At 35.7% G+C, this 27,854-nt stretch overlaps 1 protein-coding gene across 3 annotated transcripts; it reads left to right on the top strand.

Moving 5' to 3' along the window:
• The first annotated feature begins 724 nt into the window (after nucleotides 1-724).
• LOC135585871 (protein ALWAYS EARLY 2-like) lies at nucleotides 725-27,854 on the top strand. 3 transcript variants are annotated; one of them, XM_065159720.1, is made up of 21 exons: nucleotides 725-909; nucleotides 1,954-2,034; nucleotides 8,111-8,260; nucleotides 11,718-11,816; nucleotides 12,030-12,092; nucleotides 13,851-13,928; nucleotides 14,333-14,516; nucleotides 15,811-16,088; nucleotides 16,404-16,704; nucleotides 17,800-17,880; nucleotides 20,269-20,477; nucleotides 20,656-20,712; nucleotides 21,355-21,651; nucleotides 21,737-21,915; nucleotides 21,987-22,269; nucleotides 23,314-23,538; nucleotides 23,654-23,749; nucleotides 25,372-25,500; nucleotides 25,596-25,781; nucleotides 26,084-26,374; nucleotides 27,312-27,854. In XM_065159720.1, exons 2-21 carry the CDS (start codon nucleotides 1,972-1,974, stop codon nucleotides 27,507-27,509), a joined length of 3,447 nt encoding a protein of 1,148 aa, XP_065015792.1. In that variant the 5' UTR covers nucleotides 725-909; nucleotides 1,954-1,971; the 3' UTR covers nucleotides 27,510-27,854. The 3 variants fall into 3 exon arrangements, with proteins under 3 accessions (XP_065015792.1, XP_065015791.1, XP_065015793.1); XM_065159719.1 differs by having other exon boundaries at nucleotides 23,651-23,749; XM_065159721.1 differs by lacking the exon at nucleotides 1,954-2,034 and having other exon boundaries at nucleotides 23,651-23,749; nucleotides 27,312-27,853.

The raw sequence follows: 27,854 nt of genomic DNA, 5'->3' as shown, positions 1-27,854 counted from the left end.
TAGCTATTTGAGTGTGGATCCAAATAATAAGGTAGACTTCGTACCTATTAGTTCAAAGTTGATCGTTAATTTACATTTTGGAAACAATTCAACTTGATCGGTGATTGGGTTTGTATCATTGACGTGGCATATCGAGGTTGGTGGTTCCAAAGGGGTCCATCATACCCCCCCTATCTTCGTTGATCGAGTGGGGATGATTGTAATATCAAATGACAGTGATGAATCGATTACGATGGAGAGAATCGAACGGTCCAATTCCTTGTAAATCCCGCACCGGTCCGGTCTGCCTCGGCCGGTCTCATAACTCGTCAGTTACGAGAAACCAACGGACGATATCTCCTCGCGGTGCATCGGACCGCAGACAAATCCCTCGCGGAGAAACTTCGATTCGCATACGTACTTGATCCGAGACCCATTCCGTCTCGCGTTTCCTTGAGACCTTTCTACGACAACCAAACTCTCGTTGCCTGCCTTCTCATTGGAATTCGTGTGGGACCCAGAGAGAAGGCAGGCATGTGAGACAGCATAGTCCCGATCGGGTACGGCAAACGACTTCGTTAGTTGCATAACTGCGGTGGGACCCAGCAAGAAGGCAAGTATGTGGGAGAGCGCAGCAGGGAAGGGGTAGGTACGAGTGTATTCATACTTGCATAGGTTTCCTGTACTCTCTTTCCGTATATATTATTTTGATTCCTTCGTATCTGGCGCCCGCCAAGGCATTCCGAAACCTTCTCCGATTCCCCCGTTCTCTCCCTCTTGCTCTGCCCCAACTCGCCCTTCTCCGATCCACAAACCCTAACACCTCTTCCGCCGTTCACTGTCGAACCATGCGTGGATTGATCGGCTTCATCGACCTTCTTCGGCCGACCGCGTCTCCTCGGCCCGGACTCTGATTTCTTCGTCCCAACGGTAAGTTTTCCGATCGCTTCCTTTCATCCAGGAAACCTTAACTGTGTTGGGTTCTCGTGATGTCTTCGCTGCCCATCTAGGTTTGTAACAACCGCAAATAATTGTTGTTTTAATCGGCCAGGCCCTTATCTTCTTCGTCAGATGTTTCTTTACCCCTCGATTCGTATTGATCGACTTGTGCTTGATGGAGTCCTCGGTTTTGGGCATCTTAATTTAATGTGGTTTTGTTCTGGGATGCGTTTTTTGGAGTCATATAAAATCATGACGAGAAACCGAGATGATCCATAATTTAGGGATCGATAGGATGAAGAATGCAGAAACAAACTCATTATGTTATCTGAAAAAGTAACTTCTGCGGTTAAGTTGTTCTGTTAATCTGTTTATTTGCTGTTCTGGTCCCTATGCTTTATACTTCTGAAATGTATATTTAAATGGTGTAACTCGAATAGTGTACGTTAAAAGCAGAAATTGATAATTAATTCAACTTAACCCACACCTCACCTGCTCAAAGGTTTTGTAATGCTTGAGTTGCAATACGATTCTGCCCACCTGAAACTCGCCTGAATCATTTTGCTAGGCTGACCCTTCACCATCCATGTCTTTGTTCTTCTATTTCTTAGTTCTAGAGAAACTTTAGATCCATCTCACACTTTGTACTAAGTACATAAGAGGTCTGGAGTCTAAGATTGTTTTCTCTTGTGAAGTTCAGGGTGCTGTACAGGAACTTAAAATGGTAAAGAAAGGGGCGTCTTCAAGTAGCTAGATGATTTTGAGGCTTGTTGATATTTAATTCGAAAGATGTCTGAACCATGACCCATGGCCTGAATCTTGAGCTACAACTTAGGAATCCATCAGGACCTAAGGGCAATCAACATTTTGGATCTACTTCCAAGTCCTATTATACCTGAGTTTATTCTGATTTAGTTGTAACATTGGACTTGTTTTTGTAGTCAAGCTACATAAAATAATTCTGATCCGCAAAAAAAAAAAATCATAATACTGAAAATTGGAAAATGTGTGCTAAGATCAGTACATATATGACAGGATTAGCTTGTTCTTGGGATGCATTTTGCTGAATCTGGAACTAGTGATGATCAAATGTGTCATGTTTCACTTCCAGGGATGGTATGCATAATCTTTCTTGCTTAATATTAGATCTTGAGTGTTAGACTATGCAATTTGGCTTGACTGTCGGCCTTATTGTCGTTCAGTTGGTATGATTGTACCTGAGGTGGCCAATCTGTTTTTATCTATAGAATGCAGAATCTCATAACATTTAGTTGTTCTATTTATGCACAACTATTGTTTTGTTGTCTTCTGTGTTATTTCAGTTTGCAGTACCCATTTTGTGAAAAAGCTAGTCTTTGCAGGTGAGTTGATGCATCACCTCCATGTGCTGCAGATGCATTGTCACATCTTGGATTTATAAAAAAAATAATAATTTAGTATTTTATTATCCATAATTTACATAATAAACTTTCTTATTTTCTTTTTATTCATTTTTGAATTCAAATCCTTGTCTTTACAGTAATAAATATTCTATTAACTAAAAAAATGATAATATCTTCTTGGTAGGATCATAAGTCTCTTCCATCCAAGTTTCAGATCTATTACATAGTAGTAGATTACTCTGAAAATAAATATAAAATAAAAACATATCAGCAGCCACACATGTTGGTAGGAATCTCAGAAAAATCATAAAAATAATCTTCAATATTCATTAAATATAAACAAATATCAATAATTCAATAAGAAAATATATTTATTCATCATAAAACTCATGCACAAGAAAGACGATGATAATTTCTTACATAATAAACAAAATCATGCATCAGCCATAAGCAACACATACATAATAATCATATAACAAAGGCGAACATCACACCCGATGGTGCACTCTCCCAACAGCGGATGAAGAGACATACTCCACGGGATTAATTTCTCCCAACAGCGGATGAAGATAATTCATATTGCACTCCCAATAGCGGATAGAGTGGTATCCATCACCCGCCCAAGTGGGGTCACGTTCCTACCAACAGCGGATGAAGGAATCGCCCAAGTGGTATCCATCACATCTGACGGCCCGCTAATCCCCGAAGGGAATCACCATACCTGCCTTCGGTAGGGATACATAAATATCCATGATCATTCATTTACACTCATCCATTCACTCACATATGCATCAAGAAATCAATATGATTAAATATTATGAGAGACCATACTTGATGTAAATCTACTAGACTATGTTCATTAGTAGCTTCGCATTGTGATGGGCCCGTAACTCCTTTCACATGTTGCACTCCCAATGTGAATAACTAGTCTAGTCACATCTATTACATAATCATATCAATATCATAAACATAAGAACATGTAAAATCAATAATCATTTTCAAATGACATCTTCAGATAAAACCTTTAAATTCATCAAATCATAAAAGCATGAAACGTCAATCTCTCAATAGTCCTCAATCAACCAAAACCCTAATTGGAATAACTCAATTAACTTAATCCAAACTCAATTCGATTATGATCTAATGGAACTAACCTCAAATCCTTATAGAACCGGTCTGGAATCACCATAAACTGGTCTTGGATAGGTCACATACATTGCATATACATATTCCACATGCAGTGCATATACTTGTTCCAAGTATTAGATTGAGTTGAGGTACAACGGGCAAGCTTAACTTCATGAACTAAGCTAAGCCTCACTTATAAGTTGGGTTGAGCCTTGGCATCGAACTAGGCCTTGCTTGGCTCTCGAGTTACTCCTAGACACATGAGTTGGGGTCGTATCTAACCACATGGATTGGGTCGTACCTAGCCGTATGAGCTGGCCGATGCCTGGCCACATAGTTGGGTCGTACCTTACCATATGAGTTGGGTCATACATGGCCACATGGACTGAATCGTACCTAGCCACATGAGCTGGCCCATACCTAGCTATATGGTTGGGTCGTACCTTACCACATGGGCTAGGTTATATATGGCCACATGGACTAGATCGTACCTAGCCACATGGGTTAGGTCATGCCTGACCACATGGGTTGGGTCATACCTTACCATATGGGCTGGCTCCTACCCGGCCACCTAGGTTGGGTCATACTGAGTCATATGAGCTAGGTTGTACTTGGTCACATGAGCTACGTCATACATGACCATATGGGCTGAGTCGATTCGATCTGATCGATCAACTTGACTCAAGTCAGGACCCAATTAAACTCCTCTTATCAAATTAGATTTCAACATTTAAAATTATTAAAGAATGACTCAAATCCATTAATTAAAACTTTAAATTCATGATGTTAAATTTAAAACTAATTACATTATAGAAATTCACACATAATTCTTGAAACATAGATATATCTAATTAAATAAATTAGAACTACTATGTTAATCCAAAAATAAGAGTTTTAATAATTAAATCAATATTAAAATTCACTAAAGCTTAAGAGATCAAGATAAATCAAATAATCATTCTAACATCACAAAATAATTATCATTATTGATTAATCCTAAAATTTTAAAATTAAAACATCATTATGCATAAAAAATTATAACAATATCAACATCAAGATTTTAAAATATAGATCAAAGCTAGTTAAAAAAGAAAGGATCCTACCTCTCTTCGACTATCCCTTTCTCGATATCATCTCCCCGGAAATCCTCTCCTCAATTCTCCCATTGTTAGGCTTGGTGGGGAATGAGGAAGGAATAGCCCCCTTTATATAGGAGAAGATATGATCTCCCCGAAAGATAAGTAATAATTTAATTTTATTTTTAATTTATTTATTTTTTGCTTTCACACATAAAGAAAGTAATATAATATTCATTTCTTATATTTCACACACAAAAATAGAATGCAAACTATTTACTTCCTAAATATCAAATCACTCATTAGAAAATAAATCAATTAATAATTTAATTGATTAGTAGAATTCCTAACTTATCCATGTGATTAAGGAAACTAAATTTAATTATTTCTTTAACTATAGTACCCAAATATAGAAGTTAATATTAAAGCAATACATCATTTATAGTAATTAATTTATGTTAAGAGAGAAATTATCGGTGATTACATGCATTTTATATTGCATGATAAATCGTCAAATAGTTAATATATGCGTTTTATTTTCAAATTTTTATTTTAATTATTTTGTGAAAAGTTATGCCTGAACTAAGTTTTAGTATGAAATATGTGGGAGAAAAATCATTTCACGTGTTTTGTTTTCTTGAAATTTTGTTCTAAAATTATCTTTGTTGGATATTACATTTTGCAACCATTGTAAACCAACAAATATATTCACTGGAATAAAAAATATTATTATTAAATTATACATTTGCTTTAATAAAAAATAGTTATTAGCTTAAGAACATATGAAAGTTACTAAATATTAATAGAAAAAGAATATTTATAAATTTCTATTACTATATGAATGGTTCTCAGTCTAAATCATAGGATATTATGATTCTATAATCCCATCCAACAGTTTGAGTTTATGTAGCCTTTTACGATTCGAGTAGGAATGCGAGGTTAACAGCCTTGCCACTTGCCACTTGCCACTTGCCACTGTTGCTATCTCTTTCATCTTCTTGCCCTTCCTATTTCCTATTGTCTTATTCTTTTGGGCTACTTACAGATTACCTCATGTAAATAGCTACTTTTAGCTTCCTAGTCCCTACAATTTAAAACGTTACATCGGTATCCCTATACTTACGAAAGTGAAATATTTATGTCGATTTAACTTAACGATGTCAGTTTTATCAACGAAAAATATATAAACAAAGGGCAAAAAGGTAATTTTAATGTTCGGTGATAGATGGCGATGTCGTTGGCATCGATGCCGACACAGTTGCCTGGTCGCCTCCGACGATGATAAGGTCCGCTCTCACCGCAACGCCGCCTCCACGAGGAGCACGTCGCCGACCTCATCGCTACCCGCCCCGCGCCACTCTGCATCTGCGTCGATGTCAACGCTGATGGTGGTGGCTGCCATGGCGTCTATGGCGAAGATGGTGGTCGCCTTGTCGCTGACTCGTTAAGTGGATCCCAGTCTCGACCTGAAGTTGGGGTTATTGAATCTCCTGTCGCTCTCCTCACTGCCACGTCAGTTCCGACACTACCTCTTGCCGAGCGGCCCTTTCACTGCTTTGCATCTGTGTCAATGTCGACGCAAATGCAGATGTCGAGTGGCCCTTTCGTCGCTCGACAATTATGTTGATGTCGACGCAGATGTAGAGCGGCGAAAGGGCCACTCGGCGAGTGGTGGTGCTGGAATTGATGCGATAGCGGGGGGAGTGGCAGGAGCTCCGGCAACCCCAGCTTCGAGTCGAGGTTGGGATCCGCCCAACAGGTCAACTGCGAGGCGGCTGCCATCTTCGCCATAGATGTTGCGGTGTTCACCACCATCTGCATCGATGCTGATGCAGTTGCCAATGTAGAGTGACGCAAGGCAGGCGGCGATGAGGTCGGTGACGCATTCCTCGTGGAGGCGAGTTGTGTTGTGATGAGAGGACCTTATAGTCGGAGGCAGCCAGGCAACTGGTGTCATCGTCCGCCACCATCAAACGTTAACATTACCTTTTTGCCCTACCTTTGTTTTCATGTTTTCGTCGGTAAAACTGATGTCATTAGGGTAATTGGACCTAGATGTTTCACTTTCGTAACTATAAGGATGTCAATGCTACTTTTTAAAGTGTAGGGATCAGGACACTAAAGATAGCTAACTATGGGGGGTAATATGTAATTAGCCCTCTTCTTTCCCATCTCCTCCTCTCTTTGTGGCCGGCGTTTGTTGCTGCCACAGTTCTCACTTTCCTCTTATTTTCCGTTCCTCTTCCTTCCCTCTTATTCTCTCCCTTCTTTTTTATCTTCTCCTCTCCTCTCTCGAAGGCCAGCACCCTTCACCACACTCTTCCTCTTTTCTCCCTCATCCCTCCTCCCTCTTCTCTTCTGCTGCTGCTCTCTCCTCCCTCCCTCTTCAGTCTCCACTCTCTTCCCTATTGCTACAGCCAGCACTTGCTGCGATCCTCTTCCCACTTTTGTCCCCTCCCTCGAAGCTTAATTGATTTAACATGGAAATTTAAACTTAAATGTGAGGTACAATTGGCAACTGATGCTATGTCGGAGGAATCATAATAAAGAAACATCGATAATGATCTTAGTCGGAAGCTGTGAAATATTATAGTGTAATCCACAATTACTAATTAGATCATAAATTCTTGAAAAAAATTCATCAGAAAACCTAGATGGATCATTAAAGCTGCATGATCTAGTGTATTTTAAATACAGCTAAGCACTCAAGGCTCATCACAATTTGCAAAACAGCAAAAGCATTGATTCTATTTCTTGAACTTGATGATTGAAATGAATGGTTGGTGGGAAAGATTGGTGCTAAAAAAATCAGATGCAGAATACTTTTAGTGATGACAATTTGACATGGATGATGTAGCAAGTGCATCTGGAGTTAGAAAGTCAAGGACATACACTACAAAACAAGCGATACTCAAGATGAGTTTAAAAACATCAAGTTCAATGATACCAATTGTTGAAGAGGAGGAAGTTGATTTTGTTGGAACAAAAGAATAACTTGAGGGATATATAAGTGATCGAGAAGATGAGGGCATGGATAATGTTGATGATGTTGTGGTGGATGCTGATGATAATTAGAACTCTTGGATTCATTTTGGTTTGATATTTAAATATGAACTAATTTAGTTATCATTTTGTTGGTTCAGTGCTCTATGGACTGATAGATGTTTGTATTTGGTGTTTTGGTGATAGTGATATATAACTTATGTTTTGATTAAAGTTCTTGTTTTAACCCTTATCTCAATCTTTAAATATGTTTTTATGGTATGGTAAGTGTTCTGCTTTGCTTGGGGCACCTGGCACCTTGGACGATAATGGACCTTGGTGCCTTAAAACCTATACTGCTTCTGAGTTCTGACACCACTGGTTTCAAGCAAATCTCTGTACGAGATTATTTTTCATGCACACTAGTTAAAACCTGAGTCTTCATGTGGTATGCCTTTCCTAATGCACAAAATATTCTGTTGTTGAGTACTAATACACATTATACTAAGCTCTATTAGTAGCATGTCTTCTGTGTTATAATTTTGCAAAGGATATGTATTCACTTTTTTTGCTCCTTTAGCTGGATCATGCCATCATTCACTTATTTCTAGTGAAATTCTGCAGGTGTTTTCATTAGGTAGTGCAGCTAAGAAAGAAAGAGTTTCAATGGGCCCTTCAAAGAAGAAATGTCAAGTTTCCAGCAAGTGCTTTCCTGAACTTAGTGAAGAAAGGCCTTGCAAAAATAAGATAAATGCAGTCAAAAATAAAATAAGAGTAACTTTTTTGGCTTAAATCTCAAGTGATATATTATGTTTTTGCTTCTGTATTTTGTGTGAGATGCATAATGAAAATTAATACCATATGGGAGATCGTGTTTTCTATTTCCATTTCACATAGATTAAGATTACTATGACACAGACTATCAACTTGCTCATACCTTTTTGATTGAACTTTTGAATACTTTACACTTACAAAACTGACTTTGGTGCTATTCTATGAAATGTTTGCTTTCAGTTTTATGTGCAGATCTAAATTATGCTTAGATTCTAGTTTTATTCTTTTAAATTTTACTTGTTAATTCTATCATTTAAAAATTTGAAATCTCTTAATGAATTCGAATTCTTTAATCCACAAAAGCAAGGAACGGAACAAGTCAGCAACACTGTGTATCTTATCATTTTGGAATTCAAAGTATAAAAAGTAAATAAGATTAGATTGTAAAAAAATGTTTTTGCTATCGAACTTTGATCAACATCTTGCAGAGCTGATATTTATATACCATTTGTTTGTTGTTGTCAGTCTGAGTGCAATGTTTGCTTGCTTGAAATTAGAATTTAGAAGTATTGTTTGTTCCTCATTTGAAGTGAAACTGATATTGAAGGTTGGCATACACTAACTGGAGCCAATCTTGCATCATCCTTCTGTAGCTTATCTGACCATGCAATATCTTGCTAACCAGCCGACAGGATAGCAAGCTTTCTGTTTTCTTCTTATTGGACGACCCACTGTTAGAGTGGTTATGCCCATTAAATCATTTCTTTTTAAAGCAAAAAGAGAACCCCCATTACCTTATTCAATCAGCAAACATGCCAGAGGAATTAGAAAATGAGAGTCAAGTTTTAAGGGTGACAAGAACCCTCCAGGCGCATAATAACACTACTAATTCTACATTATTGACCAACTAGTCAGCACACTTGTTGTCTTCATTAAAAGATCTACAAATAGATGTTTTTAAATATCTGAAGTTAGGTACAATATCTTTATATACCATTCAGCTGCCAAGGGACATTATTATTATTTAGAATCTGGATCAAGCTGATGAAATCAACTTTACTATTGAGTATTGACATCTATAAGCTTCAGACTCGAACACCAAATGAACACTATCACTATATCCTCTGCAAAATTAGGAGATTTATTATAAACTTGCAAATAAATCCTAGAAAATTCTATGGCAATTTGTGTATAAATCCTGCCCCACCAGGTTTATTGGGCTAAAAAGATCACTTATCTGTATTCAAATTCACCTATCCTGGTGAGGAAGCGTCCATCTGATCCAAATAATATTAAGGTTATTTTCATTAGACATACCTAGCCAGGAATACTAATATCTAAGAAGCCATTTGGTCCATGTTCTGGATGGCATTCATGATATCTAGAAGGATAAGTTCGCTATGTGGCCATGATTGAGACTTTGGCATTTTCAAGTTTAACAGAATATTTATAAGCTCTGACAATTCTTGAAGTAGCATAATTGTGCATCTCGTTTATCAATCTTTTCTCTGTATTATTGATTCTGAAGGAGTTGGCATGAAATATTGTAGTGTTTAGAAGTGAGTATACAATACTTCAGGTATTAATATAGTACTTTCGGTCTTTTAGAGTGTAGTTCCTATGTAGACTTTGTGGTTTTGTTATCAGTGAATGATTTATTGTTCAACTTGTTTGAATTTTGAAGTTAAACATCATATCTGAAGATTTTGATTAAATTTTCTAATATTATTTATAGGACTAAGAATAATGTCTGAGGTGTTTTACACAAGAAATTATACTGTAGTTTTTGTTACTTTTTAGCTTTGCAAATTAACTGGCATAATGATAAATGAAACTGGTGTGCAACTTAAATCTTCTTTGATTTCTTAGTTTAGGAATCTACTAAATGTGTAACAGATATGGGTTTTATGCTAGGTTGGATGTTTCCTTCTCTGGGAATTGGGCAACTAGATTAGCTTTACTTATGTTTTCAAACTCATTAGGCTCCAACCTATATCCCTTGATTAGTTATTGGAAAATATTCTGATGTATTATCATCATACAAAATTTGATCAGCACTATCCTATATAAAAACGATATTAGAAAACAATATTACTGGGCTTAATATCTGATCTCTTGTTCATCACTATGCTAGACAATTAAAAAACTGTCACACAAGCATTTATTTCGGTTGATCTATAGTTGATCAAGTTTTTATAGATGATCAATGTATATTTAAACTAGTGGGTGCCTGGGTGAGATGTTGTTCGTCTAGTTATTCTGTGTGTCACATAAAAGCCATTGGAAGATTCTATATTCCAAGAAATGTCACTTTTCTGTTCCCCTTACTTCACATGTTTTTTTATCTAAATTTCAGTGGAGCATTTAGAAATTCATTGCATTTTCTTTTATTATCTTAGGCTCTTGGAAGATCATAGTGGAAGCTTCTTTTTTGGGATCTAAATGACGTACAATTTTAAATTTTGTATGGGGACCAAAGTTCGTTGTACCGTATCGTATCGACGTTTCGACCCGGGCTCGGTATGGTACGGTACCGGTGTACTGGGCGGTACATCAGGGTGTAACGAGCGGTACACCCTGGTGTACCAAACAATTTTATACTTTTTATACTGTAGCACTGTAGCGGTACCGGGCAGTCTGCGTACCGGTAACCTATTGGACCGGTACGTACCGCCCGGTATGGGCGGTATGCTTCGGTATGGCAGACCTAGATGGGGACTATGCTCTTTTTTGTCTTTTGTTTAGTCTTTCATGTGATTGTTCTCCAAGTAGGTAAGGAAACTGGTTCCTTTTACTTGAGATCACAATGTCTAACCAAGCAAAATGACAATGAATGACCATAGTTTGACAAGCAGCCTTGTATTGTAGACTGATCAAATTGGTCGTGTTGGTTCCTAATGTTCTGTGTCTCCCAGAACTGTTGAATAGTTTACTAAGGCTGTTGATATTAAGTTCCATATTAATTTGCATATGAAAATAGGAGAAATGTGCTTAAAGCTTATGCTTTATGAATAATGTGGACTCTGGTCCTTTTTGTAAAGGTCTTTTTTTAGCATATTGTTTTGTCTATCATATCAAAATGGTGAGCCCTGGTAGTTGGTACCACGATACGGTTGCTCCTTTTATCACCTGAATGATTAGAGTTTCAGTCATGAAAACAATCTGCTTGTAGGGATATGACCCTGCAAATTGACCCTTTCTAGATCATGCTTTGTTGGGTGCTTTATGCGCTAGGCTGCACTTGTCTATCATGTAAATTTGTGTTAAAAAATCTTTTTCACTGTTATCTTTGTGATTTCTATAACCACATTCATTGGAGGACTTTTTTTTTGGCTTCAATAAATTGTATGTTTATGTCGCTTTCATAAGTACTAATTATTATGTGAAATGTACTTCAACCCATGACCTTCACTAATCTACTATTGCACTCTAACTTTAAACAAAGTGATTTATGCAGAAAAGGAACTTATCTGATATGCTAGGTTCCCAGTGGAGCAAAGTAGAGGTGGTACAATTTTTTGAGGCATACAATAAGTATGGGAAAGACTGGAAGAAGGTTGGCAACCATCATCATATCATCATCTATTTGATGCTCTGTTTGCAATTATTTTGCTTACCTTTTTGAGCTTCAAGTGCTTCAACAATTCTTTTATAAATAAGAAGCATGTTTTCCTATAACTTAGAAGATTTCATAATCTATTAGACATTAGTTCTGGGTAACACTTGTATTGTGTTAATTGTTTCAATTAGTAATCATTTTGACTTTCAGGTGGCGGCTACGTTACCCAATAAGTCATCAGATGCAGTGGAAGCCCTTTATAATATGAATAAGGTTATACGTGCATCTTACACCTACTTTAATGTACACAATTTTCTTAGATTTATTCGTTGTTCTCAAAGTTTTCTGAAGTCTATAAAAGTTGTTACCAAGGTTCGCAATACCGTACCGTACCGGTATTTCGACCTGGGCTCGGTACCGGTATGGTACGGTATACTGAGCGGTACACCAAGGTGTACCGAGTAGTAGCAGTGCTACAGTAACTGCTACAGTACCTCGGATCGGTAACCGTCGGTCCGCGTACCGAAAACCTGTTGGACCGGTACGTACCGCCCATACCGGGCGGTATGGCTCGGTACGGCAAACCCTGGTTGTTACACTTAGAAGTTAGTTTATTTGGATTAAAGCATGGAATTCTGATCATATATCATCTGCATGCATCACATTTACAGGCTTATATTGACGTATAGGCTTCTTTTTCATCAACTGTGTTGAACTTATATTGAGGTATTGTTCATTCATAAGAAACTCTGGTTCATGGTAATGGCACCACAAATTCTTTTGGCTTAAGGAATTGAACTCCTCCTACCAATGCATAGTGATTTCCTTGATCTGGCTTCTCTAGCATTTTGATTATCATGTTTAGTGTCATCCTACTTAGGCCATTTTGGGCATTTTCTTTTAAGATGAATTCTTAGTTTTCTTCACCTTTTCCTTCTTTCTTTCTTGCATATATAGATAATGTGTCTCCCCTCAAATGAATCATTTCCACTTTGGTGGCAATCAATAATAAGATTCCAGTGAGTGCAAAGTTTAAAGTCTCTGTCTGATGCCGATACCAGTTGGTGGCTGGACTGGTATGGTAGTGATATGACAGATATACTGACACTTGATACCGGTCAGATCAGTACCACTTTAACTAGAGAGGAGGGAGAGAAGAAGGGAGAAGGGACAAGAAGTGGAGGGACAAATACAGCCAGTACTTGTATGGGTGGCAATTTGAACCTTGATGCAGCTTAGGTTAAGCTTCTTTATTTGGATATGCTTCATCTTTTTCTTCATGGCATTCTGATTTCATTTTCTTTTTCTTGCTTTGGCTGCAACTTCTAACTCGTTGGTTTCACATCGATTCGCGGCATGAAACTAGACCATGGATTTCTCTTATGTTTTTCAGGGTTGTCAAAAATACATTTTTTAGTAAGCTAAGGACTGCAGCATAACAAAGGCTAAAATTCTTTTTTCTTTCTTTATTTATGATGAGGCATCAGTTACCGATGGGCTTTACCAATATGCTTTATCTTCCAGGAGTCATGTATGAGACGAGAGACATTACATTTACAGGATAAACTAAATACTGGGAAACAAGTAAAAGCTCTATGTAGAATGAAAAGAAATACATAATGTATTTCCCATGAACTTATCAATATGCTTTATCTTCCAGGATACATGGTATGAGATGAGAGACATTACAGCATAAACTAAATACTGGGAAACAAGTAAAATCTCTTTGTGGAATGAAATAAAATACATAATGTATTTCCCATTAACTTATCTTTGTTTGTTTGTTCTGGTAAACATGTGCATCTGAATCCGGTAACGATGTTGTGAGTTATTAAACTATTAATTACCATTTAATTAGTGTCTTTTTATTGGTTTAATATTTTAGATAAGCAGCATTATTTTAAAAATCAGTTTATAGTCTCTCTCTCTCTCTCTCTCTTCTTCTGTGTGTGTGTGTCTCGAAATTGTCCCTTTTTTAAACCAAATTGTTCCTCACTGCATGATTGATTAAAGAGGACTGTGCTATTTCAGGCTTACTTATCTCTTCCAGAAGGGTCAGCTAATGCAACTGGACTAATTGCTATGATGATTGATCATTACAATATTCTGGTAAGACTCAGAACCAGGCTTCTTCTCTACCATTTCTGACATTGCTGTTGATATCTTAAGCAGATATATCTTATCTTTACCAGACAAAATTGTAAATTAGCGTCTCAAAAGTTATATCTATTTTATCAAACACTTATTTCTTGGATAGTCTTCATCTTCTTCTTGCATACTTTACCAATGCTACATTTTGGTGAAGGAACTTATTTGCTTTAGTGTTAACCTGATACTATTGATCACCTCACCAACTTTCATTTTTATGTCTTAACTCGAAATGTTGACTATGAGACATTTACATGGGGTCATTTATCATCTTACAACCCGATAATTTTTGTAACTATTCTGTAATCAGTATATCTTATTTTTATGTGAAAATCTTATCTCAAACTCATGCCGTTGACTGTCAGGAAGGTGGTGACAGTGATCAAGAAAATTATCGATTTTTAAGAACATATACTAGGCCTCAAAAACATGGCCGTGTATCTCAGATTGTCCTGCCAAAAGGTTCTAAAGGGCTAGTTTCCTTGCAAAAGCAATCAATCCCATCAAGTTCTGGGTGCATGCCTTCGTTAAGGAAAATTCATTTTGCTGGCAAGTACTACAGTTCTCTTTTTATTGCCATATTTATGTCCTTGAGTCCAACAACTTCCTCTTTTGCTCTAAAAACATCTAAGTTCATATTTTTATATTGTTGATCTTTTTTGATGTTTAATTTGAAGATCCCAGTAGTTTAACTTTCAACATCTTATCAATGAGAAACATTGTGCTCTTTTGTTGGCATGACGAGGCATCTATGTCAATATTTTGACACCCAACATGGACATTGCATTGGTCACTAGTCCATGGTTCAATTATTTATTCAAATAAGAATGTGTGACATCATGTAAATACAAATAATAAGAAAAAAATTATGAAAAAAGGTGGATAAAATGTTTACGCTCCTGCCAATCTGTGTACTCATTGTATGACTTTACATTTGCAAATAGATTGTTTTTATGATTCGAACCCTTGATATACAGGACACAAAAGAAATCTTACTATAACAGTAAGTTTTACCATCAGAAAAAATCAGATGTCATTATAAGATATTTTTTCCTTGGGAACAGTTGCCAATGACAGATAATATTTTTCTATGAATATTTGGTATTTTGCTTTAAATGTATTAGATTGTTGCAAAATCAGATGTTTGATGTAATGTTTGAAATCACATGGACACAATATTTGATTCAGAGAATAAATTAGTCTAGAGTCTTGTAGTGTATAAACTGAGAAATTGGGAATTACTATATAGATTAAACCATTTAACTTGCCAAAGTTGGAGAATCAGATGGTTCCCAGGGATCAACTGAAAATGCCGTAGTTGAGGATCACGAGAATTGAGTGGTATAACAAGTATGTCAGTTAACAACTTGGCCTGTAAGACCTGAGTGAGGTTTTAAACTATTGGTCTAAGTTTTTTATTTCTTGGGAAATTTTCTTTCTAGCATGGCTGTGACTGACCATGAGTCTACATTTGGAAACTAAAAACAACTCTTGGAGAACAAGAATGTAGTTTCCCTTGCATTCTTTCACCTCAGTCTTACTTTTCACTTTTTTCAACTTGTTCTCCTATTCAGGCAAACCCGACTAAGTAGTTTCTTTAAGTCATAAATAAGCATGGGAACTTGAATCTTTTTTTCCTCTGAAATATATTTCACTCTTCCAAATGATAAGTTAACATGTTTTCTTAGTTCTTCTGTTTGTCTCAATGGATATTCTGATGTTACTGTGTATCTTCGTATCACACAGTTTCGGTTATCACCATGAAGTCAGATGAACTTTTAGTTTTGAATAATATACTGTATATGTACTGCTATAAGTTGATTCCATAATTTTTTGTGGCCAGATACTTTCGGTGGTGGCAAGATTCGTTGTGTTGGGAAAAGGACTCCTCGTTTTCCTGTAGCATTTTTGTCTGAGAACATTATTAGAGATAATTTAACTTCATCAAATAAACAATGTTCAAAATCGAAGGCAGAGGTGTTTGCCGATGAAGGAATGCATCTAGCAGCATTGGCATTGATTGAAGCTTCTCAGATTTTTGGGTCACCACTGGGTTCTCAAAGCAGAGACAGAGTAAACGAGCAAATTGGATCACCTCCTGTACTGAGTGGTGACTCAAAGGTTTGTCCTATTCAAAGCTAATATATTGCCTTAAATATTTATATTTTGATCCAATATGTTTTTTGCAATCAGTCGGACCAGTACATATACTAATCTGTACAGCATAGTATCATCATCAGAATAATGAAAATAAATAAATATTGACTGATATTAACCTATGTATTTCAGTACTAGTTCTTGATCAGACCAACATATACTAGTCGGTACATACCATAACTGGTATTTGAAACCTTGATTGCTACATAAAATTACTTCCATGATGATTTAATTTTAAAAGGATTTTTTTAACTGTCAACTGAGCATACTAAATTGCAGATGGCCAATATCGATATTGTAAGTGCTGGAGTTGATGGATGCTTCTTGGAAGGGAAGTTAGCTAGTAAAGAAGGATGTGTTGCTGTTATCAATAGAGATACTAGACTGCAGGATACTGATATCTCTTCTGCAATCCCAATGGAATATAAGATGCAAAAGTTACAAACAAAGAGGTCAAAAGGTCAAATCAATATGAACTATCAAGCTGAAAAGGGGACTTGCATCAATACTGAAGGTGAAGCAAAATGTGCATTTAGCTCGCAAGGTCGAAAGAAGAAGCTGCTTAAAGAACTTAGTTCAGGTATATCTTCTTTATATATATATATATATATATATATATATATATATATATATATGTGGTTGTTGCTTTGTTATTTTGGAATTGAAATAAAAAAATAAACCTTATCCGATATTGATTAATTTTGCCATTTTGTGAAGTTTACTTGCAGACTGTTGTAATGTTTAATAGTAAAGGTATCTTACTTGAAATTCCCTTTCGAAACAAATTCAAGTTTGTGTTGTGAGGTTTAGACCCTCAATCAACCAGTTATCTTCTTTATGATAATATCATCATCCTAAAAACATCAGGTAGAGGTTTTGGTGTTATAGAACACATTGTAATAGATATGAACAAGGAGATAGTTTTTTGTCTGAAAATTGACAACTTATTGAGCAAATATGGCCATTGTTAATAAAGCCTTTGACACCAATTCAGAGAAGATACATTTCATTTTTCAAGATTCTTAGATAGGGACTTCTTTAACCATTTTTATCATAATTTTCAAGAATGATAACATTTTGATTGATGTGAAAAAGGGAAAATAAAGAAATTGGTATTCATTTCTTTAACATTATCTGCATTCTTATCCATATTCAATTGATGTGAATATCTTTCCATATCAACATGTATAATTTATGTATAATTTGTTATCATGTATAATTTGTTAGCCATATGCAATATGTAAACCTTCATGCATGTTGCCCCCAGATTCTCTTAAATTGTTGTGCTTGCAAGTGTGCTATCATATATCATCATTATGGTACAGAAGCAATGATAAGCAATTTATCATTATGACGAGATTTATTACTCTCATTTCATTAGCAATTCATGGACTTTGAAGCTGCATTTGATTTTTCTTTAAAAAAATAATCAGAATTTTTTATTATATTAAATAACATACGGGACGTTCAAACATGGATTCGAACTTGAGACTCATCACTTGTGCAACAATGCACTTACCACTAAGAAGTCTCAACAAAGACGAAGATGCTTTTGATTGCTTATAAATTTTTTTGTAATATTTTTCTAATCCACATCAATTTCAATATGAATTTGTGAATATGAGATTTTATATGCATATGTGTTCATATTGGATTTGTTCTTCTCAATTTGTAGATGAAAGGGATGCTCTAGATGCTTTGCTGGATTTGGGTAACTTGACTCCGGATCTTTTCCATACTTCTGCTTCTGAAGCTGGTTAGTGTTCTAGTTATTCATAATCTGAGGGGAAGTAACAGATGCTGATGATATTATTTGTTGTTTTCATTCTATAACATGATTATTTTCATATCATTTTCATTTGACAAATTCTATTGTTAACTAATTGTAACCTTGATAGCCATACACATGATTATATGCATGGCATTACCTTTCTAAGTATATTTATGTTAGATCAATTATTTTATATTTTCTGATGATGCTATGGGATGGATACACGCTTTTGATGTAATATAAAGGTATATACCAAGGTTTGAAATACCATCTAATATGGTACAAGTGGTGTATACCGGTTCATCAATCTAGCAGCATGTTGACCAGGGTAAACCAGATGGTTCAAGCCTAGTATAAGGCATATCGTTTGATGCAATCTTGTACCATGTGAGAAAGGGCTTGTACCGGAAAGTAGTTTCTTTTTATTTTCAGTATTTTTCAAGCTTTTTTAGAAACTTAGTACATATAGTTGCACCAACACTTGGTAGGTTAATATAACTCAAACTTAAATTGATCGAGGCAAGGACTGATATAGGTCTGGTATTTGAAATTAAGATCATTGATTATTATTATTTAGTATAATATTTTCTTTCACTTACAAATTTCTTCAATATGTTATGAATTAAAGGTAGATGTTTTTCTTATTTTCTTGTGTTACTTGTAGTACGACATGCCAAAACCACCATTTCATGAAGAACTTATTGGAATTAGTGATTTCAAAAGGCGCTCAGGCCCTCCCCTAGGTGCTCAAATGAGCGCCTAAGCGCCTCGCAAAGCGTTTTGATGAAACACCGCTCGGGTGCTCGATCGAGCCTAATGCCGAGCTCCTCGAGCAAGTGTCTAAGTGAAAGTTGGATCGGGGTTTGATCTTGGTTCGATTGAATGAGCAATTTAGTTCAATCGAACTAACTAATGTACCCTAACACAAACCCCCCCCAACCCACGCCCAACTCAGTTTGACAAACTCGAAGTGAAACCCTGCATCTGTCACTCTAGCTCCGTCCATCATTGTGTTTGCTCTGTCCGTTATCGCCGCCTTTGTTTGCAGCTTCGTCCGCCACTGTGACCTTCATTTGCAGCTTTGTTCGCTGCCCCCTCCTTCTCCCACCTTCCTCCAGAGCGATTGGTTCCTCTTTTCAGTTCCTTCTTTAGAACTATTTAGCACCATATTGATCCACTCTTTAGATTTTTTTAGCACTAGTTAGAAACTTGTTTAGCATAGGCATCCATCAATAGAAACCATATTTTATCATTTTTATTTTTATGATTATATTTATCAAATTATAATATATATTTTTTAAAATTTTATATTCTGAAGCGTCTCGCTTCGCTCGAGCGAGTGCCTAGGCAAGCACGTAGCGCCTCGAGTGTTTTGGGACCTTGGTGCCTAGTGCTCTTAAAAACATTGGTTGGAATATACTTTTCCTACACCGATATAAACATAAGACTTTTAACAAGTACAATTGGCTTAAGGTGAGTTAGTGGGGTTGGGTTAATTAATGTGGATCTAAGATATTGAATTGTATTTCATTCTTAAATCATCTACCTAGATCAATTTTGTTCAATGTTAAGCTATCATTTAAAGGTATGTTTGCTTACGTTCCCCTTCTATCTTAAGAAGAATGAGTGATGGCCTGGTGCATTTAAGATGCAACAAATGAATTCATATCTTCATAACGAGGAATTAGATGAATGACCTAGCAGTTAGTATATCGAAAGAGAGAGGATGGTAATTGAATTCATTAGAATAATTTTGCTAAAAATAAGAGCAGCCAAGAGAGTCTCCACTCTAAGATTCTGCTAGTTGAAAAATTCTGCATCAGGTTTATTTTTCTGAATTAAAACCTTTTTTAGGATGTGTCCGAAGATATGTATCTGCATTTCAATATATACACATGCATGTGTATACATAAGTACAACATATGTACATATGTATGTACTTTGATTTCACTAAAAAAGTAGTGAAAACTTATACGCTTCCACATGGTTCACCTTACCAGTCTGTACCAGTATATTGATCGGTTATCGCTACAATATGTACCGACGTACCAAAACACAGTAAGGTGGGGTATACCAACGAATTGGTATGTACCACTCATACCGATCCCCTGTTGGACGGGTACATACCACCCGTACTGAGCGGTACATCATGGTATGACGAATCTTTCTCTTCCATGAGCAATGGAAATTATTTCCTTTTTTGTTTATTTAAATAAAGCATAGGTGTTTTCCCACCTCACAATTGTGAAATAGTTCCTAGAGGATGTCATCAGTAATGTATATTTGAAGTTTTTATTGTTATAGGCACTAAATAATTATCTGCTAATGAAAAAGAATCACATCTGCTCACTCATTTAATTTTTCCGTGATTAGAGTTGAGAAGTCATGAGAGCAATTGGCCAAAGGTTAGAAAGGATAGAGATCACATATCCAATATTGAAGTTCATTGTGTTACACAGAAAACTAAAAATGGAAGCAATATACCCCCTCAGCAAGATTATATTTCAGAGGCAAATCAGAGAAGCTGCCGTACTACTATCAGCAAGCCACATAAAGGAAAAGGGAAATTCTTGGGAGAAGAGGTAACAAGTAACGAGCTCAAGTAGATTAGGTCAATTGATAAACTGTTTGGTCTATTATTATGAATTGCTTTTGATCATGCCTAAGAAAAGAAAAATAAAATAAAAATGAAAAGCTTTATATCACATAAATAAATTCATGATATTTACTAATACCAATTTGCCTTTGAACCAATAGCAGATTCAAAAATGTGGAACAGGAGATAAATCTCACCTGACAGAACTTCAGAAGAATGGGGTAAACATTCTCCTACTTTATTCATTTTTTCCATCTTCTCTGATACTCTTTTAGTTATTTATCCCTTTCTGTGCATTTTGACCCTTTCCAAAACCTGCAATTGTTGGAGCCCCATGCAATGGGCTACCGTTTTCCTTTCCAATATAGCTCCTAAACCATTGTGATCAGTTGAATTGGCCAGGATCATCAGGTTTCAGTTGATTCCAACCAATTTTTTTTATTAATAAACTAAATTTTGCTCAGTTCTGATCCGGTTCATCTTGTAATGGATCTGGGATTAGTCAAATCCACTGAAATTTATAGAAACACATTAGTATTTAGTAAGCAAAAGTGGTTAAATGCATTACTTGTTAACTATGCTGTCAGAAACCCCATTCTCTTTGCTGGTAACTTAGGACGAAGGTATATATCAACCTGTATTAGCCAGAATGACCAGTGAATAAAAAAATCATGCTTTTCTATTATATGCGAAGGTCTTTGTCATGTTTCTTTTTATGCTACTAGCCCTCAAGTCTTTTCATTGTTGTCTTGATGTTCTTGACAAAATATCTCTTAGGTAAGAATATGACTAGGATTTAACTTTATGCTTCTCAAAATTGGATATCTTTTGTTGCAAGTCCTGTAAACTTGCTTTCTTTTCAGGTCTCAATTGAAGACATGGAAAAATCCTTTGCTAGTCAACCTATTCAGTTCTCTGAACAAGGAAAACTCAGCCATAAACTAGAGATTTCATTGTTAAATAGAAAAATTGGAGGAACAACAGAAGATAAAACTATATCAACTAAATGTTTAGCTGCAGACAATCTTAGTATGCATAATGGAACTAGGACCAGATGCAAGCTAAATCTGAAAAAAGAAATGGCTCAAAAACAGCTGATGTCTTCTTGTGGAGTTGGAGACGAATGTCAGAATAACCATTCACGTTTTATGAATATGAAGGTATTTAATTTCCTTGTATTCATTATTCTTAAATTAGATTAAGAAATAAATATTTTTTTTCATCTGGACTATTTCTTAATTTCAGGGAACACTTGCTAATTGCCTTTCATCTCAACTGTTCCGTAGATGGTGTACATTTGAGTGGTTTTACAGTGCAATTGATTATCCTTGGTTTGCCAAAAATGATTATGTGGAGTACTTAAATCATGCAAGATTGAGCCATATACCAAGGTTTAGACGTGCAGAGTGGAGCATCATTCGGAGGTATTTGCTGACTAACAGGTTTTGCTATGATAGAGATTGGGTTTAGTCCCTTAATTGTTTTCTTTCAACAGATCTCTTGGCAAAGCACGTCGATTTTCTAATAAATTTTTATCAGAAGAAAGGATGAAAGTTGAACAATATCGTGAATCAGTTCGAACACATTATACTGAGCTGCTTGCTGGTACAACGAAAGGACTTTCAAGAGATTTAGCTATACCTTTGTCTGTTGGACAACATGTGATTGCTTGCCATCCTAAAACAAGAGAAATTCATGATGGAACTATACTAAGTGTTGGTCGAAGCAGTTATAGGGTTCAATTTGACAGACCTGAGCTAGGTGTTGAATTTGTGATGGTAACACGCCCACTGTTTATGTGCTCCTGTTGTATTTTCTTTTGTATCTGTATGCATTCTGAATTTTCACTGCAACGTTTCACCTATATGTTGATTCTTTGAAGCAAACTTTGTAGGTTTCTCTTCTTTGATGAAAACTGCCCTTATATTAACATTAGTAAGAGAATTCTATTGTGCTATTGATAAAGAAACCTTAAATCCAACCTTTTACTAAAATCCATCTCCTAGATGCCAGGAGATCCTTTTATCTTAATCTATGTGTAAAATTTCTAACATATATAATGTCAATTTAGAAGGTGAGGTGTTCTTTGCTCTTTGCTGATCATCACACTGCATTACTATCTCTTTGTAGTTTTTGTCTTTTGTTTTAATTACTTTCAGGTACAAAAATGTTTCACCACATAATGTTCCAGAGTTGTTATTAGTGGAGACAATCAAGGATCACAAAGTAGATGCCATGCAACCTTCCTAAGACTTGAGGGATTGTACAAAGGAAATCATAAATTGCTATAGTTGGTCATTATAATAGCTATGCTCTTTTAATTAGTGTCTACACATGCTCTAAGTTATAGATATTCATTTAATTTTATTTCTTTTGCAATGATTTGTTATCCATCATCTGTTGCGCAGCTAACTTGCAAGGTTGACAACTATAATCTAGTGTTGCTTCCATGTTCTTTTTTGCTTTTCTGTACTAAATTCCATCTTCATCTTATGATAAACTATTTGGTCCTCCACTGAGTAAAAGAAACCTCTGCAGTTAAATTGTATATTTACCGGTTTGCATGTTATAAACTTGTTCATCCCACCCTTTCATGTTCAGGTGATCATCTGATGATTTACTTGTTTTTTGGAAGCCAGGGATTGGTTTATCCTTTGAATTCTCATTTAATTTTTGAGTTTTTTGCTTTATACATGTAGGTATCTGATGTTCTTTATGTCTTCTAAATAGTTGTCTTAGTCTTCTACATCTTTTTGACAGAAATTTGATTTGCAAGTAATATAATTGTTTACATTAATTAAAAAATAAATTTTATTTTTCAGGATATTGACTGTATGCCTCTAGGTCCATGGAAGAATATGTCTGATGATCTTGAAAGACAAAATGTTCCAAGTCAGTTATGCAAAAGCCTTATTGTCAAAAAGACAGATGATTTTATTCAGCAGAAAACAAATGATATTCCAAACATTGCCTCAAATGAGATTGTGGAGGTTGCACATATGCCTCATTTTAAATTTTCACAAAGTTCACCGTACAAGCAGGCCAAGGTTTATTGTCATTTTCTTTTGATATACTTGGAAAATCAATTTCATTCTACCTAAAATAATCAATCTTAATGTACTCATCTGAGATGTGACTAACATATTTCTTGTTCTGCAGCAGGAAATTTGTAGTAAACAGTGTCCATTGTCTCAGATGGAAACAAGGGAAGCTGACACTAAAGCTCTTGTTGAACTGATGTGTGCTCTGAAGAAAAAGGTGATCGTATTTAATAATTTTCCATTTCTGATAGTTGTTCATTGTTTATATTACTTGGGAATTATTTTTTCAATGTTCACTTCCAATTTCATCTCATTTGACATTCTTGTCATATGAAACAGTTCTCTTCATTGTAAGAGGTTTGCATGTAAAACACCAAATATTTCTCATGTCATTTCTGTAAGCTTCATATATTTTGCAATTTCTGTGCTTTAACAAGGTTGAAGTGAAATGCATTTTAACCAGCATGAGTGCCTTCTGATTAGAGATTTGAACTAAGCTTGCGTCTACCATCTCCAAATCTTGTTTTGGCATCTTTACACAAAGGGTTCTTATAGTTTTTGCTTCCTTTTGTAATATTACTACCTCGGAACTTATCGAGTATCTGTCTTGATCTGCCTTTTGAATCCTAAGTTATGGCTACTTTTCATTGCTTTGCTGTGAGGCCTCCTGTTCTGTGCTTTGTGGTCCATCAGTCAGGCTTTTTGATAGATGGCCTGCTTCAATAACTTTGTGTTAGTGGATTTCCCAACGCATGTTTTTACAGGTCTTGTATTTATCTAACCAGGCATTTGTTCACAATTCCCTATATAAAGAATGAGCCATACACAAAAGCATACATTTAGGCTTATGTCAATCTGAATTCACATACTGTCTAAATCCCACCTAGACCCTTGAAAACATTAATGCCGTAAAGGTTGATTGTTTAAATAACTTCTTTGAATGAGCATAAAAGAGATTTTTATTGTTTAAATAACTTCATTATTATCTCAATCTTTCCTTTTTTGTTTTCATTATGCCAAGTTGTTGCTATAAGTTGGTGGCTTAATTTAGTCCACTAAAAACCTGAACACCATGTAATTCCTACTTGACACAATACAGTGCAACATATTTTATGTGATTAACACAGATTGACACTCTTTTGGCTAAAACATGTACATTTTGTGTTTCATATGTGTTGGGATGAGGATCCAATCAAAAAGGAACCCAATGCTTGGTATGTCATTTATATGCAGGAGTGTCATTAATATGATTGGTATGCCATTAGTTTAAAGTGTCATTAATATGCAAGAGTCTTAGTTCACTGCTGGTTGGTTATATTGAAACCAACAACATTTTTCATCAAAATGGATTTAAAAGTTCTAGAAGCATTTTTTTATTCTCTACTATGCTGTGCTTCAGCCTGTTGTCTCAGTTTTATAAATATGTATTTACTTATTTACTTATATTTATCTAGTGCTTAAGATCCACACTAGCACCTCCAAATCCAACTCCACTTTAAGTTTGAATCCATCCTGAGCCGCCCTATGACTCACAGAACAGAACGTTCCATCTATCAATTGATGTAGCCATTTTTAAATTAGGCATATGTTCACTATTGGAAGGGGAAGGGCTTTTCCCTATTTTCAATCAGCCAGCTTTATTTTTCAACTGTTTGAAAAATCTGTTGAATTCTATCAGTTCCTTGCAAGTCTCATTAACATATACTCAGTAAATGGTGTTTTGTGTCTCAACAAACCCCTTGGTAGAATTCTGTAGAAATAGCAAAAATTGACCTTTTGCTGCATTGCAAATGTGAACAATTTGTAATGGTGAGAGAAGCATCATTGTTATGTTTGCAGAAAGCATTGATGACAGAACTGAGCCACATGAATGAGGAAGTAAATAGAAAGCAAAATGATGATTCAATCACAAATGTCGAGCACTTAAGGATGCAGTTACTTCTACAGCTACAAGAAGCCGGCGACCAGGCTAGTTACTAATTGATTTACTAAGTTTCATTTTCTTTTATCATAGATCTTTCTTTCCTCCTAACTTGATGTTTAATTCCTATCTCATCTTTCAGGTTGGTTCTGCCATACTTGAGTTGAGGCAACATAATACCTTTCAAGGAAAATTAACATCACCATGGTTTAGGTCAACTGAGAATTCAGTGCTTGCTGGACCTTGTAGTAACTCAGAATCTTATGTATTGGAAGTTGTTGAAACTTCAAGGCAGAAAGCAAAGACACTGGTGGATCAATCTGTGCAGGTAAGCATGAAGAGGTTGTGTTTTCTTGTTTTCTTTTTCTGTGTTGACGAATTTCCATGTCTTATTAAAACAAGACCTGATCCTCTATGTAGTCCTGACCATGGCATTTTTAGTCCTGTTTATATGGTGACATTCTCTACTTGGATCAACATGTGATGAATCTTTATTTTTCTATTGCAAAACTTTTACTTTTTTAACATATGCTATTATATGAAAACGATTCTCGATTTTAATTGGCACTTTGATTCATTTTGTTTATTTCAATTGTCTTAAAGATACTTGTTGCTTTATTTAATTTTCAGGCTATGTTTTCTGTGGAAGGCAGGAAGGATGCTCTCGCTAGTACCAGAGAGGTTTTGTATCCTTCTAAAAATTGGTCTTCTGGATTTGATTCTGACAGATTAGACACTGCATACACTCACATTCCAGAAGTACACAAATTAGCAACTAGGGATGAAAAATCTTCAGGCAGGTTAGGGTCAGCAAATATTCAGATCCCAGGTCTAAACTTAGAGATCTCTTCTGATGCAAACCTAGGTCGAATTCCATCAGAGTTAATATCGACTTGTGTTGCTGCTCTTTTCATGATTGAGGTACGCTGTGCAAATGTTCTGAAGGACATTGACAAAGCATATTTTCTTTACCTTGTCTAATATCTACATTTCTAAATTTAAGACATTTATTAAGTTATTCCACTCCTACCGTTATTTTTTTTGTTTTGCTTTCTTTTGCCCTCGTTCAACAAACATTCAGCTCTGCTCAGAATCTATCTGCAATCTGGTCATGTTTCAAACATGAAATAAGGTTTTGTTCTGATTTTATTGTAGCTTTTGCTGAGACTGCCTAACTTGTTTTAATGCACTTGTGATTGTTAGGGTTTAGCTCATAAAATTAACAGACATGTGAAAGCACCTTTCTTCTTTTACTTAATCTGGAAGACATGAAGCTAGTAACATATGACAGAAGCACATCATGTACCAACCTAAGTTAGGCATCCACATATTTGTTGTGCTTTTGCTGTGCTGTTGAATGCTTTATTTGTGGCAGAACCTGGATAGAATTCACTAAAAAGCAATTTGGGTCTTGTTGGGTATTGAACAGATATAGATTGCACGTACTCTATATTGCAAGGACACAGAGTCCAAACACATTCTGAAACCAATTTCTATTTATTTTAGGTTTTTTCCTAGACAACGTGAATCCAAACCTGATTTGGCCTAGATTTTCATCAGAGAGGTCATATCGACATAATATGTATATTTTGCTATTTCATCTATCACTGTGACCTTGATCGGTTTTACCCTATTTTTTCGCCAAGCATACATGACTCAACAAACTTGTGTCCTTATGAAAGACATCTTGGAATAAGCTGTCAATTACTTTATTAACCAAGCAATTTGGAGAGGGCAAGTCTTATTGCCACATTTATCTTGCTTATTGTGATTCAGACGATTAGATTGAGTCATGAAAATAATCTATTTGTTGTGTGCATTTATTCTTCCGAGACTTGATTTCATCTCTGAAACACAGGGTTGTACCAGGAGACAGTACCCACCTGCTGAGGTAGCAGAGATACTGGAACTCGCAGTTACGAGTTTGCAGCCTTGCTTTTCTCAGAACTTACCAATCTACTGGGAAATACAGGCATACATGAGGATTATCAAGAGTCAAATGTTGGCACTCGTTCCTACCCCAAGTATCGGCCTTTCAACGGTCTCTGTGCAATGAAAGGTGAACCCGAAATCGTAGTATGCCACCTATTTGAGTTGGCTAAACCATCTTCATTTATTTTTCTCTGCATTTGCAAGGGAAACAAATAAAAATTGAAGTATGTAACATATCCATCAGGGGTCATTAGATTGCATAAGAATTGTATTTTTTTTTTGTTTTCGTTTTTTGGGTGCAGTAGAGAAAAATCTAGACAGCTCCTAGCTATTCCGGCTTTGTAGATGATTTCTTTTTTCCTTTTTGAACAAAAAAGAAAAGCTTCTCATCAGAATCAATGTGCAGTATACTCTATAATAAAGAACTTCTCAATGACTCATCTTATATGATGTTTTTCCTTTATTATTT

Source organism: Musa acuminata, chromosome BXJ3-7 (assembly GCF_036884655.1).
Source record: "Musa acuminata AAA Group cultivar baxijiao chromosome BXJ3-7, Cavendish_Baxijiao_AAA, whole genome shotgun sequence".
Taxonomy (NCBI): Eukaryota; Viridiplantae; Streptophyta; class Magnoliopsida; order Zingiberales; family Musaceae; genus Musa; species Musa acuminata.
This window is presented reverse-complemented; position numbering and strand designations above follow the sequence as displayed.